The 17500-nt window shown below is 46.5% G+C and overlaps 2 protein-coding genes across 4 annotated transcripts in view; both read right to left on the bottom strand.

The window, feature by feature from the left end:
• Positions 1-476: 476 nt before the first annotated feature.
• taok1b (TAO kinase 1b) lies at positions 477-15110 on the bottom strand. Of its 2 annotated transcripts, none has more exons than XM_076031784.1 (21): positions 15092-15110; positions 9663-9924; positions 9154-9225; positions 8424-8525; positions 8291-8336; positions 7557-7653; positions 7352-7465; positions 6982-7073; positions 6604-6697; positions 6224-6305; positions 5518-5685; positions 5021-5227; positions 4441-4575; positions 3829-4065; positions 3584-3712; positions 3241-3324; positions 3015-3134; positions 2151-2390; positions 1845-2057; positions 1596-1778; positions 477-1168 (listed from the first exon to the last, which is right to left on the bottom strand). In XM_076031784.1, exons 2-21 carry the CDS (start codon positions 9792-9794, stop codon positions 599-601), a joined length of 3117 nt encoding a protein of 1038 aa, XP_075887899.1. In that variant the 5' UTR covers positions 9795-9924; positions 15092-15110; the 3' UTR covers positions 477-598. The 2 variants fall into 2 exon arrangements, with proteins under 2 accessions (XP_075887899.1, XP_075887898.1); XM_076031783.1 differs by lacking the exon at positions 15092-15110 and adding an exon at positions 14279-14928.
• Positions 15111-16797: 1687 nt separating this feature from the next.
• The window catches only part of smg6 (SMG6 nonsense mediated mRNA decay factor), a 12275-nt gene continuing 11572 nt past the window's right edge, over positions 16798-17500 (bottom strand). For both annotated transcript variants that reach the window (XM_076031780.1, XM_076031781.1), the window contains exon 19: positions 16798-17500. This exon is cut by the window's right edge and continues 1403 nt beyond it. The gene's annotated coding sequence lies outside the window, so the exon portion shown is untranslated.

Raw genomic sequence — 17500 nt, 5'->3', positions numbered from 1 at the left:
TCACCACGATGCAACTATTCACTGTGGACCAGCACACAGCCGACATCCAGCAGCTTGGTGAGTGGCGCCTCTATGGCAGCTGAGGATGATGTGGCATTGACCAGTGGACACTGTGACTCGATCACAACCACTCACTGCCCACCCCGTGTGGGATCAAGACTGGGCCCCAGACTGGGCTCCACACTGGGCTCCTCACTGGCCTCCTCACTGGCCTCCTCACTGGGCCCCCAGACTGTGAGGGTGCTTCCACAGACTCTTGTTGCTATCGGGGGACGACAGGAAAGTCAAGACCCAGTGTGGAGGCCAGTGTGGGATCAAGACCAGGCCCAACACTGGACTCTGAGGGGGGTTCCACAGACTCTTGTTGCCATCAGGGGACAACAGGAAAGATGGGGGGGGGGGGCTGAGTTCAAGCCCGGCTCAATACTGTGCAGTGTGCGTCACAGGTGTCGTGGGAACAGGCGTCTGTTTGCGAGGTGTGTGTGATTCTGTGTGTGTGTGTGTGTGTGTGTGTGTGTGTGTGTGTGTGTGAGTGTGTGCGTACAGTGGATGTAACTTCAAGACAGTTTTTCCCCCCCTCGGCGCCTCCTGCTGCTGTCTAAGTGTAGGACAGGTGAGATCCGTTGGATATCTGGGAGGTGATGCTGGCGCTCCTGCTCATGCCCTGCTCGTTCCTCCCCCCCGATGACGTCCTCCTCATGGCCTGCGGGCTGTTCCTCACCCCGCCCACGCCTCCGCCACTCCCCCTCTGACTCCCCCCGCCCGGGTGGTGCAGGCTCCAGGGCGGCGGCCCCCCCGACAGTACGGGGTGGCCCCACGGCTGCTGCGAGCCGGCGCCGCCCTGCTGGCCATGGTGGCTGTAGTGGCTTCCCCCACCTCCTCCTCCTCCTCCTCCTACCCCTCCTCCTCCTCCTCCCCCGGGCCAGTGGCCTCCTCCCTGAGAACCCTGGCTGCCTCCTCCTCCCCCTCCTCCTCCTCCTCCTCCTCCACCTCCACCACTCCCCCAGCCCCCTTGGGAGTCAGAGGCCAGGTTGGTGAGCACCATGTTGCTGAAGCCGAGCCGCATGGACTCCGAGTCGAAGGCCTCGATCTCCCGGGCCTGGCGCTCCAGCAGGGAGCGGATCCGCTCCAGACGCTCGTTCTGCAGGGCCAGCATTTCCTCCTCGATCTGTAGGAGAGGAAGTAAAAAAAAAGAAAAGAAAAGATGTTGATTTTTAAAACCACAATTTTATTACATTTTCTCCCCTGAAAGACAAGAAACAAAAGTGCTTCTTGTTTTACAAGAAAACAAAGATTTGTCAAAAACATAGAACCACACAAATGAAAATGATACAAATACACACCGACACATACAGATTAGGGATGCAAATTATCAATTCATTCATTAATTGTTTGCGATCGATTAACGATTAAGTGATAAGCGGCAATTTTTTTGGACGTTTACTTCACAAAGGAAAATAAAATGTATGAAATACATAGAATAAATGAAGTAGATGATAAAAACCAAAACAAAAGCCAGCTGATTTATTTTGTTGCGCCCACCAATAACTGGCGCTGCTGCTGGCCAGACACCCCTGGGCAGAGTTCTCTCTCACCTTCTGCTCCAGCAGAGCCCGTCGCAGGGAGACCCTCTGCTCCAGCTCCCTGCGCTCCCGGTCGTGCTGAGAATCCGTCTGCATCTTGATCTTGCTCTGGTAGGCGTTGAGCAGCTCCAGCTCCTGCTGCAGCTGCATCCTCAGCACCTGACACTCCCCCTCCTGGGCCTCATCCAGCCGCAGCTGAGGGAGACCACATCGTTACCGGGTGCTCGGCCGGGTGTCCAAGGCTTTAACCGGGCTACTCACCGCCTGCGTGGAGAGCATCTCGTTGATGGAGTGGTCGTACTGCTCGGCCAGGATGGCCAGCTTCCTGGTCTGCTCCTCCTTCAGCCTCTTGAGCACAGCTTTGTGGTCAGACTTGGGCGTGGTTTCCAGCAGGTGGTTCCTGAGGGCCTTGTACTGCCTGGTCTGCGTCTTGCAGGTTTCCTGGAACTGCTTCTTGATCTGGAGCTCCTTCGACTGCAGAGGAAAAGTGCGACGAGACAGCAATTAAAAGAGTGCATTTGGTTTGCAGTCGACTCGGTTCCGGAGCAGCTTTCGCGTGCGGGGCACCTTGAGGCTCTTGGGCTGCTGCCGGACCTCCATGACGTGCTTGCGCCTCAGCTCCCTCTCCCTCCTCTTGTTGTACTCCAGCTGGTTGGTGAGCTCCGTCTGGTGCTGCGTGCGGATCAGCTCCTCCCGCGCCTTCTGAATGGTCCCCAGGTGCCTGAACTCCAGCTCCTGCATGGACTCGTGGTGTCTGAGCAGCATGGCGTGCTCCAGGTCCTTCTGTGTCTGCCGTTTGTTCAGCTCCTGGACAGAGAGGCGGAGGGAAGAGAGGAGAGGAATCAGACAGGTGAGGAGGCCAGGAGGGATGCTCCCATTGATCTACGCATCGATACCGAGGTGAGCACTGGTATCAGATCGATATTGCCACATCTAGAGATATTTCTCTCTAGATGTCGGGCAAATGACTCCAACTTGCTCACAGCTTCTCTCCAAGTCTGTCTAAGAAAAGAGCGCAGCTCTGTCTGTATCTCTCTGGTTGTGAAGGACCTACAACCTGACTTTTTTTCACCAATATCTGCGTGTAATGACAGCTAGTTTTTGGTGTATTGTTTCGCATTGTTAAGTTTATATTTTGTTACATTGCTGCTTTTTTTTAATTTTATTATTATTCTATTTTTTCATACTATCCTTTTTCAATTTATCTTGTAGTCAATCAATACAGAAAATCATGTTTATTTGCCTAAAATTTTTGTCCTGTGTTTCACCATCATCAAAATCAACTAACAAAAGGCAAAAATCACAAAATCATTCAATTATCACAAATTTTTAAGTAAAAACTATTGGTACTGGTGATATATACTTTGTATCGGACCGATACCTAGCCCACCCCTAGAGGCGCGATGAGGCAGTTATCTTCTCACTACCGACCTCTCTGGCCAGGTCCTGCTCCACGTTGTGTCTGGCAATCAGGATCCTACGTTTGAAGCGACGACACTCCAGCTCCAGGTACTGCCTCTGTCTCCTCAGCAGGTTTGCTTCCTCCTCGGCCTGACGATTGACATCATAAATATATACAGATTCACATCATATGCGTAATTTAAACAAACAAACAAACACAAAAAACCAACAATAAGGCGTATATGAGGTCCCCCACCTGAAAGTGCTGGATGTTCTCCTTCTGTTTGGACAGCCACTCCTGCTTCTCCTTCTTGGGGGTCGACTGGTTCTCACTCAGTTCCTGCCACACAGGCGCTGCTTTTATTATACGACGCCGACGACCGAGCTCAACGGATACACATTCAACCACATCAGCAGTCGGTGAAACAATCGGTTCGATTACATTAATAATTATATTGACTAAAATTAACAGTAAATTAAAGAAAGTGACTTAAACAAACTCTGCTGAATGTTAATCTAGAGGTTTCAATTTTGAGGACTGTCAAAGATGAATCACTGATTAGCTGAATGAAGCAGCTTTGAGACAGATGCAGTCTCACCTCTTTAAGCTGCTCTTTACGGAGTTTGTACTCCCTCTTCTGCGACTCCAGGAAGCTGCTGAGCTCTTTCTTCTGCTGCACCTGGATGTGCTGCTGGAACTTCTTCTCGTCGTTGGTAAAAGTCTTAAACTATTTTAAAAGACAAATGTGCAGTGAGGAAAAAAAATCTCTTGCCTTGCAAGATTTCTTCATGCACACTGATGGGAGCAGACATTTTATTTGTGTTTTTTTTCTTGTCTACATACGTCTTTGTCCAAAGCTGCTTGGTGCTTTTTCAGGAGCTTCTCCATCTCCTGGGTGAAGTTGTTCCTCTGGCTCTCCAGCTCTTTGTCCAACCTCAGCCGGTGCTCATCCATCTCCCCCTTCAGCTTATTCTCCAGGGCCATCAGGTGCTTCTGATGCTGCCTCCTCATGCGTTTGTACCCAGACATCTGCTCACGCAGCTCCGAGTCCTGCTCATGTTCCTGCATCTCACGGGTCACCTGCAAGATTTTAGAACAAAGAGACGTTTGGCACGAGCAGCACAGGGGTTGTGTTTCCCCAGTGAGTTCCCTAATAATGATGAAGCAAAGGCTCTCATGCATATCCCAAGCAGGATCCCATACACACAAGTTGAAGACAAGGTTAACGATCCTAAACTGATGATAGCAATGATGCTGAAATTGAGATATATCAATCCTTTCTTCAACTTTAAACTCAATGCAACACAGACATGGTCAAGACTGGCTACCGATGTTGAAACTGAGCACCAGAACTTGGAAGTGCCAAAGGTAAATGTTGGTCCGACCTGGTAGAAGCAAGGTGAGCCCAATAAAGTGGCCAGTTTGGAGGGAAACGGCATACGAATGTGTTCTCACCAGAGATGCTGTTCGTATGGTGGCAAAGTGCTCTCTGTTGCGGTAGTGCTTCTTTGGGGCCTGAGTTGGAGTTTGCTGGGGCTCAGATGGTGGACTGGCGGCCACCGGCTCTCCAGGTAAACTCTCGTCCTCCTCCTGGAGATGAAAAAGAGCAGCCAAATTATAATGTTGCCATTTCTGATATACAACAGCAGTTGAGAGAACTGGAATGTTCAGGATAAGGAGAGATGAGTCAAGACAAAACAAATCAGAAACTATAATTAGTTTTAAAAAAAGTCCTTACAAATAATTATTGTTGTAAAACAAATAAGATTAATACTGATTCACTGTCGGTTTCATACATGATGGATTCTATGGCTCTTTAAGTAAAAATGTAATAATATTGGGTGGAAAAGGGGGACTTTCTCACTTGTGTCAAGATGATCTCATCTTAAACTTCTTATTATTCTATTCTGAATTCAAATGAATTGAATCGGTGACTGACTCAATATTCATTTATGTATGAAACAGAAAAAAATAATTAAATCAATAAATAAATGATTAAAAAGGTGTAACATTAGACGCTGGTGTTTGCAGGCACCGGTTTGAGATGAATGACGGAGCTGTTGGACATGACAGTGTGGTCTCCCTCCATCAGGTCCAGCTCGCTGCGGCTGTCCTGAGCCGCCTCGTTCAGGCTGTTGACAGAGCTGCTCTGGGAGCTGGCACTGATGGACATGCTGGGGATGGACTGATTACTGCCGACGCTGTTTACTGTTCCGGTTCGACCTGCGCCGGGCTCCAGCTCCTGGAGAGAGGGAGAGGAAAAAAAAGCACAGAGCGAGAGAGAAAGAGGGAGAGAGGGAGAGGGAGAGGGAGAGGGAGAGAGAGAGAGAGAGAGAGAGAGAGAGAGAACAGGGAAGCGACCAGAGGAGGAAAAAAAGTGGACAGAGAAACAGAGGAAATAGACAGACATGCATGCAGACCACAGCCCGCTCGTTAGCATCTCTGCATGATGGAAATCAAGGAAAGAGTCAAATGAGTCCTAGTGGCTCAGCACAGGGCTCTTAACACGCACGAATGCGCACGCACACGCACCTCTTCTCCATCCTGGACTTCTGCAGTGGGGCCGTTGTGAGCTTCCTGGAGGAGGATCTTCTTCATCTTGCGGTACTGCAGGTTGTCGAGCTCTCGCACCGCATCCTTTGTCCTCTGGATGAGATCCATCAGTACCGAGTCGGGGCGTTCACGTTGCAGAAACGCATGCTGAGAGGAAGACGTCAGGAAGAGCAAGGGTGAAGGGGAGGAAGTACAGCAACAAAGGGCCTCTATGGAGGATCGATCGCTTCCTCAGTTCACGTCTGCATTCTGGCAAATTTTCATTTCTGTGATACACAGAGCAAACGTTTGGTGTATTCACATGTTACCTAACGGTTCCTGATTTTAGCATCAACTTTGCACTGTGAATATTAATCAAATACTGGATATTTTTTGAAGTACAAGTGCTATTTGGGTCTCTAAAAAGAAGGACACGATATGCAACGCTCTCATACCCACAGGACAACTTCCATTAGTAATAGTCCATTAGTGAACAAAGTAACAGCTGCCCGGTTGCTTAACGATAGGTGCAGAAGTCAAGTCCCAACAGTAATTACATCTGTCTGCTGTGTGAACGTGTTTTGATTGCGTGTGTACATCAGGAAAATGGAGGATTAGAGAATTAAAATGGAACCATATGGGAACAAAAAAGAAAAAGTACTTGATCTTAACAGATGCCGTGTGGATGAGAGCAGTCTGCACTTACGCCGAGCATGTCGTCAGAGTGCGGCCTGTCCTGTGGGATCTTCTGAAGGCATGAATCGATAAAGTTCCTAAAGTAATCTGACCTGGAGGAGGGAACGATGCGACGCAGGGTCGGAACAAGACAAGAAAAAGAACAGGAACAATCAGAATAATGATAGTGATAGTGACAATTTACCGAAAGGATGAAGATAAAAAGAATCCAACAATGTCTTATGGCACATGCGGTTGTTGGCGAGAGCTCAGGAATTGCCTTCACACAAGCTTTACGACAACCTCTGAATGCTATGCAGCATTGATTACATGCAAACAGTCAGAGGCATAGCTACACAAACAATCTGAACACGAGTGTGTGTACGAGTGTGAGCGGACGCGGCGCCTCACCATTCACTTGACTGCAGCGTGGGGCTTTCATTCTGCGCTATGTGGTATAAGGCACTCATTGCATTCATGTTAAACAAAGGAGGCTTCCTCTCCGCTGAAACAGACACACAATAGTCAGCCGGTTGTTCTTTTGACCGAATTATCACATTCATTAACTGAACCAACTCCACACCAGTCTTTTTTCCAAGCTGATTATAACTGGAATATATAATATACTACAAGCTCATCAAAAACAATAACAAGGAATAAAATGACAGCCCCAGGGAGGAAGGTAATCTAGTCTTTCTGCGGCTGATATTTGCTAACAACAACATCATAGGTCATGTTAACATTTATTTTCAATAATCTTATAAACAGGACACGCATGCACGCACATACCTAATTCTATACAGGTGATCCCTAAAGACCAGACATCCACCTTCCCGTCATACTGGCCTTCATCCATAGCCAGAATGACTTCTGGGGCCATCCTGTTTAGAAATAAGAGTTTGAATAGTTGTTACATTCCATCCATATACATCCATCTGGCATCTGTAGCCTGCCAGTGAATTTCCCAGAGATGAGAAAAGAACCTGTCTTTTTGCTTCTTAGAAGTTTAGAAGACTTTATTGTCATTGTACATTGCACAATGACATTTCATTTAGTACTCCTCGACCAAGACCATATCTCCACAGCTTCTTTTGTACTGGTCGGCAAGGGTGTGCAGAAAATGATTCACATATTTTGAATTCCGTCTGTTTCCACTTACCAATATGGCGTCCCCACAAAGGAGTTGGCAGGTGAGGCGATGGAGGCGGAGCCAAAGTCGGCCAGTTTGACCTGCCCGGGCTCCGTCAGCAGAATGTTACCTGCCTTCACATCCCTGGAAAGAAAAAAACAAAACATGTGGGTGACACCAACAGACGCTGTGACAAAGCATCGTATGTTAGAAAGAAGTGAGAGAAAAAGTGCACCTGTGGATCATGTTGTGGGAGTGAAGGTAGGCCAGTCCCTGCAGGGCGCCGTGTGTTATGGCAGCTATCTCGACTTCTTGTAAAGGTTTTTTATGAACTGGAGGAGAGGGAACATTTCAAACTTTAGCCAGTACGGCAGGTCTCAAACACACCATGGTTCTCCATCTCAAACCGTATTCACATACAGTTGTGGTTAAAAGTTTACACACACTTGCAAAAAACAAAATGTTTTCAGATCTGTGCTGAACGCCTTTAACTTGACAATTATAGCATGTGTGTCCGAGTTTAATGATTGTATCAAATGAGCCCTATTTGAATGGGCTCAGAGAAGTCACCCGCTGTAAACAATCATAATCACACAAGAAGTTATGAGGCCATGCCATGAAGCTAACTTGATTGACACAACTTTCTACATTACCGAAATTGATAAGTTCTTGTTGCTGCATGTGTATTTTTGACTCATCAACCTTGGTCATATTTTTAGTAGACCCATAATATAAAAGAACCAAAATTTATGAATGATATTTGTGACAAACAAGTGTGTGTTCCAATCACTCCATCACAGAAAAACACGAGTTGTAGAAATTATTGGAAACTCAATACGGCCATGACATTATGTTCTTCACAAGTGTATGTAAACTTTTGACCACAGCTGTGCATAGTGGCACTTTTTTACCCTCTGAAATCTGGAGTACAGGAGTGAAGCAACTCATACACGGAGTGCATCTTCTTACCTTCTAGCAGGTCTGAGGCTGAGCCGAGGCAGTACTCCATCACCAGCTGAAACCAAGGCATCAACACTGATGGTGAGAGGTCACAGACAGAACTTGAACCCGACTCTGCATGCAGTGTGAGAAGGTGACGTACCCATGCCGTGTGCTCTCTGAGGTAACAGCCTTTGTACTCGATGCTGTTGGGATGCCGGATCCTCTGCAGAAACTTCACCTCCTTGATGATGTCCTGCCATTTCTGTTCAGAGATGTGGAAGGAAGTGAGAAGAGGTTCAAACAAACACACACTGCGAGGAGCAACTGAGCGTGCACAAGACTTTCTCTCAGTATAAATAGGAGCCAGGGTGGGATTCTCTTTGCAGATTATGTGTAATCTGATTATGGAGAGAAACTGTGTCTGTGCAACGGCGACAGCGAGGCGCCACCTCGGCGGAGGTGTCGTGGTTTTGTCGTTTCCAACAGTTACCAACACATAAAAGTTGTCTGCCACTTGATTGAATAAACATGTGCCTCTCATACATGACTGCACACCTTTGCAATGGGGACATTAAAATGTGTGGATGTTGTGGCTGTTTCAAGCTTCTCTGAATATGCAAGCCTTGTTTGAAAACTCAAAAATCTGTGTCAGGTGTCTGATGGGAGAAAAAAAGGACGGCCTCCTTATCAGCACAACAGGCCAATGAGAGGCGGCAGAAGCAACACAACTCAACTCCCTGGTGCAGAGCCAGCCTTCAGAATTGAGAACACCGGTCGTCGTTGTTAGTTTTGACCTGAAGAGGCTCGGAGCTGAAAGAGCTAATGTGTTTTTTTTTCAGGTTTAGTGTCACCTTCAACTGCAGTGAGCAGCAGAGTCGGTCTTGTCTCACCTCATTAGACTGTTTGCCATTGTAGGACATCTTCTTAATCGCCACCACTTCATTTGTGCGCACGTCCCGTGCCTGGACAAACAAATAATCAGCACATACATCGTTGGGACCATTACACTCAGCACGCACTGGAACCATTATACAAGCCTTGAACACCAGCATATAGAGTCCGTCTCAGGCAATACGTTATTTTCTTTTTTCAGAGGATCAAATAGCCTTGAAAGTATCTCTGCTGGCCCGCTGATGCACTAAAACTGACTTAAGATTGATTCAGCGGGGAAAATTCAATACGTTTTGAGTTGCTGTATTATACACAGCGAGTAATCAAATACACCGAAAACTCTGACAACAGCTGACGGCGCCGTCGTCGCACTGCGTTTGGCAATCGGTGTGCGTTAGGGACGGCCAGTGCATTTAATCCTTCTTCAAATTTTGTTCACATGCAGCTTAAAGAGTGTTTCTTTTCTTTTTGCGCTTCGAGTGCGGTGCCAGTGTGCGGTGTGCCGTACAAAGTAGACAGCGCCGAAGCTGCCATGGCCAATCTCTCGAAGGTCAGAGAAAAGCTTCTCCGGGTCTTCTTTGAAGAAAAGCTCCGCCACCTCCGGATCCTTCAGGCTCCCTGCCCTGACTGAGGAGGGCATTCTGCTGAATGTAGTCCCTTATCGCCCACGCAGAGGGGGGGACGGGACTATCTGGGTGCCGAGCAACACCGAAGCAGCTGAAGATTCATCTGCGGCAGTAGATACGCCTGAGGAACCGAGTCATGGGCGCCTGGAAAATAAAAAGGAGAGACGGAGGGAGACGTCAGCGGAGACGAGGCAGTCAGACACAGACACAGTGGGGCTGACCAGGCCCGACAGCTATTTGATGTGAGCTGGGACGTAAAAAGTTTTTTAAGGTTATGGCAAGACTTCACAAGAAATAGGGTATAAAGAAAAAAAAACCCTCAACAAAACTCCCCGAGTATCCCCAAAATATCCACATTGAAAAGATGAACTGTGAAAGCCACGTTTTTATCTGATCTCTGTTGAAAAGTAAACCAAAATAAAATGCTTTCAGGAAGTCAGGAGGGGAAAGGCATTATGGGAATGGACACTGATGGTGCAGTGATGCTTCTCCAACCAGGGTGGACTGCAGCCAATATCATTTTTTTTTTTTTAAAAAGTCGAAAAGCTAACTTTGCTTGACACAGCAAGATTCAACTTAAACTATATTTATTATGCCATGACAGAGCAATTACCCCTAAAACCAACAATAACTATCAGTGATCATGTCCAAACTGAGGGATCAAACCAGTGACTGCATTAAAAGCTGGACAGGAGCAGTGTGAGGTGGAAAAGTGCAAAAGTGCAAAAGGGAAAGAAATTCTAAAGGAAAAAAAAAGCCTGAAAATATTTCACCATTTTATTACGACCTACAAGGAAACAAATCTTTCTTTCACTTCTCCTTATGTCAGCGGCAAGCCTTGCTCAACTGGCCGGCTGCTATTATCAGCACAGCCAGCTGTACCACAGCCACACTACTGGACTGGTTAAATGTCACAAGGTTTTGTCCTGTTGGAAAAAAAAAAAAAAACATCCAGCAGACTAAAAAAAGGGAGGTGGGCAGAGGGAGTAAAAGTCACATAAAGAGACATAATGTTGGAGAACAAACAGACATATTTGGGGACATGAGCTACAAATTACTTCTGGGGGGAAAAAACACAAGCAGTGATTCTTCCATTATTGTGTTGATAGAACACAGCAGTGATTGACAGACTTTGTGCTTCCTCAAAAAACACAGACTTTTGTCATTTACAAGAAATAGAAGCAATGAGGTAATGAGCAACAAGAGGTGGGCTGACAGTCAGTGTTATACAGTAAAGACTGCACAGTATACATGGAATTAAATGGGATTAAATATAATAATGCACCAAGAAAACAGCAAAGAGGTCATAGCCACTGGAAGTCACCGATCCTCAACAACAACTGCATGAGAAACCCGACAAGAAAAACGGGGAAAAAAACAACAACAAAAAACTCAATGATGAAATAAACATTTGAAGTATCTTAAATTTTTTTTTGCAATTTAACCTGCAGCGTTTCAAACAGCGGATGCTCCTATCAGGATATCTGGGGTCAGTCACCGATCCGAGACCCCCTGTGGTCTCCCTCACTGCCACCTCGGCTTTTTAAGAGTGACATTCTGATGGGGTTGCTGGTCTGGGAGTGGGCTAAGGGTCAACCCCACACCTGTTTCAACCATTGAGCAGGTGTCACAAAGGCTCATCTGTGAGAAGCAACGGCTAAAACCATTCCACGAAGAGGGAAATTGAAAAGCTTTTATATTGCCACCATTTCTGTCCATTTAGGAAGCAAATTCTCCAACATGCATTCCACTGGTCATACTGGCCACTTGTTCCATACTTAAAGACACAAGCAGGACCAAACTTGGCTCCAGTTGGACTGTGTGTACATTTCTGGTGGAATGGTACAGTGTGGGGGAAGAAAAAACTTTAAATAGAATCTCTTTCTCACTTCCACAGTATCACAGAGAGCCGCACACTTAGTCACAAGACTGAATCGGGCCGGACTGCCAGACAGGCGCGCGCACGAATGTGAACGGAGGTTCTTCCAAAGCAAAGAGCAGCTGGGATAGGCGACCAAGACACGTTGCTGTGCTTTGGTCCTTCAGACAATGCAATAATAATAAAACACAATAAATGAAAAAACAAAACAAAACAGTGTCTTTCACCCACTGGAGGAAGTTGAGCTCTTTTAACTGCACTCCCAACAAATCAAGATACGCCAGTTGCTGGCCATCAGTTGTTAGGGCACAAGGAGGTGAGCAGAATCAATACTTCCCCAGTTCTCCTTCTTGCCGCCAGGGTTTTAACTGCTCCCTCCCTTTCTGTCACAATCACGGTCAAATGTTTTCTCTGTGACAGCATCACCTTGAAGAATTGAAGAAAGGTACCGGTGGTTGCCTGGCCAAGCAGACATGCAGTTGTCTCAGTAAAAACTGTCCAAATGGACTCAACTGTAACCCTTTGCAAACATACATGTCCTTTACCCAAAAAGAGAAAACATTCTCAACATAGTGGCTGTGTTATCGACGGCCTGCACTGCACTGTATGCATCTCTCTATCCACATCAACAGAAACATCGTCTGAATGCAGCTTTTCCCTTCTTGCTCTCAGCCAGACGCCACTCTCTGACTGCTTTCCGGCTGTTCAGCCGGCAGCCTCAATCAAAGGCCCTGCACTAATGCTTTGCAAAAAAAGCAGGGGGGGAAAAAAAGCAAAACAAAATAGAAAAAATGAATAGCGATGCAGGAAGCAGTATTGTGCATGGCGTCTAATTTCGTTGCTGTGTCACCGACTCCAGATTAGTCAGCAGCGCACTCTCTAAGCCATTAAACCAATCCTCCAAATGAGATTGAATTAAAAGCAATCATTGCAGCATTACAATCGATACGATAAATGGGATCATATGTACAATCCATTCCACGCACGAGCAAACAAAGTTATGGACGCAGCACTGCAGCACACTGTGGAGGCAGCAGCGCTTGTTCTGCAGTGGCTGACCATCACTTGCTGACTTGGATCCAGACTTTTTTTTTTTCTGAACAAGCCTTTCTCCATTTCTCCAGCATCTCATCTATTTTTACTGGGAGACTTTTTAAACCAGTTCGGCAGAGCGCTCGTATTGTGCAGCCACAAAATAACAGAGGCACATGGACATACAGGTTTCTACTGCGCTGACATTTTCGCAGCTACGGTGACAGCCTGCAACCCTCATCATCAGCAGCACCACCACCACCACGCAGGAAGCCCTTCAGAGGAGGAAAAAGCAGAAGAGCTCCTTGCTCGTTGTTTCCAGCCCATGTTTTGCAGATGCGTGAACGGCTGGAGTGCAGATTGCCATGGGTTACCAAGGAGGAGGAGACGGCAATGGTGTGCAAGCCTAGTTGCAATCTGGTCCTGCTAAGAGTACACAGAGTACCTTCCAATCAGATGCAGCCATTGATGCTTGATTCACAACAGTGGCAGTCTGTTTTCATCGCAGGAGCTCCTGGACAGCTCCTTCGACCGAGGCCAGGAACCATAACAAAGAACCACAATGGTCGTGTAGGCGTTGGGAGTGACATCACACAGGACTGACCACACGGGCTCCATCTAGCTCAGTTCGAATGCACATCCCGGTGTCACTGACACTGAGAGCGGTTTAAAGCATCTCTAATGTGCGTTTTGTTAAATCCCCCCCGCGCGGCTGATCCACTGTGTCATGCATAAGTTAAAGCGGCGGAGTCGGATAAGCTTCGACAGGCGGCAGCACGGCGTTATGCAATAGTCAACACAGAAAACTGAGGAATGCGACTCACGTCAGTGCACAGAAAAGCAGCCATCAAGCGGCAGATGGATGCAGCCTCTGCGTGTCGCTCAGCGTTACACAATGATCGTCGCAAGCCATTTGTCGGGGGCTCTGCTGCCCCAGTGCCGCTTGTAAACACACCGACAGGGCACAATACAGACCACCACAGGCTCGGCCAATGTCACCTACCGCCACACGACTAACAATCGGTGTCATATTGTCGTGAGCCACGACGTCCCTTCCCGATAGCCCAGGGGTAGCAGAACAGACACATCCGACTCGGAGTTTCACTAATCGCACATCCAGGGTGAACAAAAACAAAACCGAGGGAGTGGCGCTGCTTGAAACCGTAGTTGCATAAAGCGGATTAGCCAGCTAACGCAGCTAGCAGCTCTGCCTAGAAAGACCATTTCGTCAGTAATTATTCACAACAAACCAAACCATTGACAACTCTGCCCTCCGTACCTGATTGTCGTCTTTTAATATTATTCGCCGATGTGGCTCATGTGCATACACAAACAAACTCTGTTGAATGAGATATCGGTTAAATTGACCTGCGAAGCTGACTGGGAAAAAAAATCTGTCAATGCGACACACCATACAACTTGTGACAGCAACTTTTGGTTAGCTGGCAAACAGCAAGCAATCTGCCTCGCTAGCCTGCGAGCTAACCAATGTTGATATCAAACTCCTCTGCAGCGTCAAGCGTCGAACCACGACTTAAAATGTTCTCACAACGTTGACCGACACCGAAGGTGGGACGACTGACTCACCTGGTAAAGATGAACCCGCATATGTCGAGGAGCGGAGAGTGGCCGGCTGATTGAACCCAGTCACTCTCGGCGGAGGCTGCGACTGCCGCTAAATCGCGGATGAGGCGATGCAGTCGAGAGAAATCAAAGTGTAAACGTTCGCTGACTTGGCTAAGCGGTTAGCCCGGCTAATTCGCTAACGCGACCGCAGACTTCGCCCTGCCCAGTGCACACGTTCACACTGTCTTCAAGCCTGGCAGTGAAATTCGCTTCGGCAACAACAGATATTCTAAATAGGCTTGCCGGAGGGTGCTCCACTCGTTTATGTCAAACGCGGCGAGCTCAACTGGCTAACGTCTGCTAAGCGTCAACTGTCACGACGAGCTGCTGGGCGAGCTACTGGCCAGGGTGCTAACTAGCTGCTAAAGGCAATAGCGAGCAAACTTTCTCTCCTCCGGTCACCTCAACAAATGGCGACGTGCGCTAACGCTCCCTTTAGTCATGAAGGAATTGAGGGACAAATTAAATTTTAAAAAAAGAAGACATAGAAAAAATATCCCGGACTCGAATAAATACCGCTAGCGCTGACACAGACTAGAGAACACGAGTGACAAGAGTTCACAAGTCTCTGCGTCCAGCTGTAGCCTGCAGGGAAAATATCGCCCCCTCCCTAAATCTCGGTCTGCAACAAATAGGAGCAGACGCGTGTGATGTGAATGGAGGTGGCTGACACGCACAGTGTCACCGCCGCATGTGTTTTAGTTGTATTGAAAGAAACACAAGAGCAAATGCAGTGTTATGATTTTTCATAGATCATATTTCCCCATGTTTTACCTGGCTGTGCGCTTCAGTCACTGAGCTCCTCCTAACCTGATTAACAGTTCGAGTCTTAATCTGGCCCCGGCTATAAATAGCCTGTGGTTAACTCTCAACATTACAGGGGGAAAGGCTGTTATTTATAACCCACAACAATAACAGAGCGATACATGTTGAGGGAGATTGATTTCCGGTGGCCAGGAAGTGAAGGTTCTCAGGTTAAAGGTATTACATTAAAAAGATAACCTGAAAACAATGAAAGTGTATTTATTGTATTTATTTTTAAAGTAATATTTGGTATTTTTTTTAAGTTTTTTTTTTTTTTAATTATTATTATTATTTTACCTTTCAGTTGATAGCATTTTGCCGTGACCACAATATATTGTTGTTAAAGACAATACGTAATAGAGCGATATCGCCCAGTGAAAGTTCGTCCTCATTAGGATGTTGTGCTTTTAGAGGATCATAAAAAAAAAAAAAAAGAAACAACAGCGCTCCACATCAGCGCAAAAGCATGTGGCATCTCCCAGGATTACAGATGTAGGTGTAATCTGCTCGGAGCAAAGAAAAACAACGATAAAAGGTCCATCAAATGTGTGCATGGCAGCAGAAAGACGGGCATTCCACAACAGGCTGCAGGTCCCGGGAGCCAATCAGCGGGCAGGACGGGGCTCGGAGGGCTGTGATTGGTTGTTGGTGGGCCCTGTTGTCATGATGATGATGGTGATGGGAAATCAGGCTCGGTGTTTTGCCGAAATCACACTCCCCCGCATAATGTCACTCACCTACGCGTGAACGCGCGGTCGATGTGTTCATTTTTTTTTTTTTTTTTTTTTTTTTTAACCTATAACCTATAACAAAGGATGGGAAATCAGGCTCGGTGTTTTGCCGAAATCACACTCCCCCGCATAATGTCACTCACCTACGCGTGAACGCGCGGTCGATGTGTTCTTTTTTTTTTTTTTAACCTATAACCTATAACAAAGACCGCGATCTCTTTTCGTTGCGTTTGCATTCTGCTATGCTTTCCGGCCTTTGCCGGTTTACGGAAGTACTCGTTTTGTCGTGGCAGCGGCGCACGTTCGATCGCGCGGACAAAACGAATGCGCGTTCACGCGCATGCGAGACAGATTCTGCGGGGGATGGGATTACGGCACAACACCAGTCTGCGTGGTCTGTATCCAGGCGCCTGCGTTGTCGTGGAGGAAAGAAAACGAACAGGCTGCAGAACTCTGTGTTCTTACAGCTGTGTGCAGGCACAGAGAGCTGAGCACAAATAATGCTTTCGTACAAATATTACGTGCTGCAAGAAAATCAGATAATGATAGGGACTGTTGCTGTTTATCAGTATTAATTACATGTCATACGATTGACTGTTTCAGTGGGCCACTATGTTTGGTGTGAGCTGCTGGCAGTGGATGAACACAAAACAGTTTGATCACGCTCAACTATAACCGAATGAGAAAGTCATCCATCGTTATCATTAATAAAAATATTGGTCTGGTCTTCTGAGACATGCTGAGAAATCTTCAATAGTGTTTTTAAAGCAAACTCACAATCATATTGAATTAATTTGTCTCCTGCAAGAAGCAGCTCCAATAACTAAATGCGTCATCCAATAAAAACTATAAGACAGGGCGTGTTTTTAACATTGGAACATGTATTTTTTATTTTTTTTTTTACATATTTGCCAAAAAGTACAGATCTGCTTTGATGACCTCATATTTGTGGCATGACCAAATCAAATGAAAAGACTTGAAACAATTTATTGGTGCAGAATGATAAACCGACAAGCAAATAAAATGACTGCAATTAAACTCACTGTACAGTACGCACTTAAAGCTCATCAATGATTTAAACACTGCAGTCATGCAACGTAGCCATGCTGAAACAGCTCAAATTATTGTTAGCCATTGAGAGAAATTGAGTTTGAAGGGATTAAACACAAGAACCCATTGAAGATTCCAAACAACCCATGACTTCTTTTGGAGCCAGATGAAGAGACACATTTGCTCGATCGCTAACTTTCAACTGACTTTCAATGGTTTCGCAAAACGGTGTGGTCAAATAGGTGTGTTTTGGGAAATGTGTGCATGTTTGCTTCAACTCTCAATTCAATTTCAAAAGAGTCGGAGTGGTGAGTCATCATTACACTGTGTAGCATGGCAACAGGAAATTGTCCTTGTTCAGCCACACCCATGAAACTAGTGTCGACTCAAGAACACAGCTCCCCCTTCTGGCAAGAGGAAATTGTATAGCAAGACATTTTGCACTGAATCTTGTCAGATGTGGCATCAGAGGGGGAATCAGATTCAGAGGGCATGCTCTGGTTATCCTTGCAGTTAATAATTTTGCATGAAGCTGAACTCGGTTCTGAAAAGGAACAGGAACGAGAAAAAAAGAAGGAATGTGACCACTATTATATGG

The sequence above is a fragment of the Nelusetta ayraudi genome, unplaced genomic scaffold (assembly GCF_046127955.1).
Source record: "Nelusetta ayraudi isolate G7.1 ecotype Tasmania unplaced genomic scaffold, CSIRO-AGI_Nayr_v1 ptg000033l, whole genome shotgun sequence".
In the NCBI taxonomy this organism is placed as follows: Eukaryota; Metazoa; Chordata; class Actinopteri; order Tetraodontiformes; family Monacanthidae; genus Nelusetta; species Nelusetta ayraudi.
This window is presented reverse-complemented; position numbering and strand designations above follow the sequence as displayed.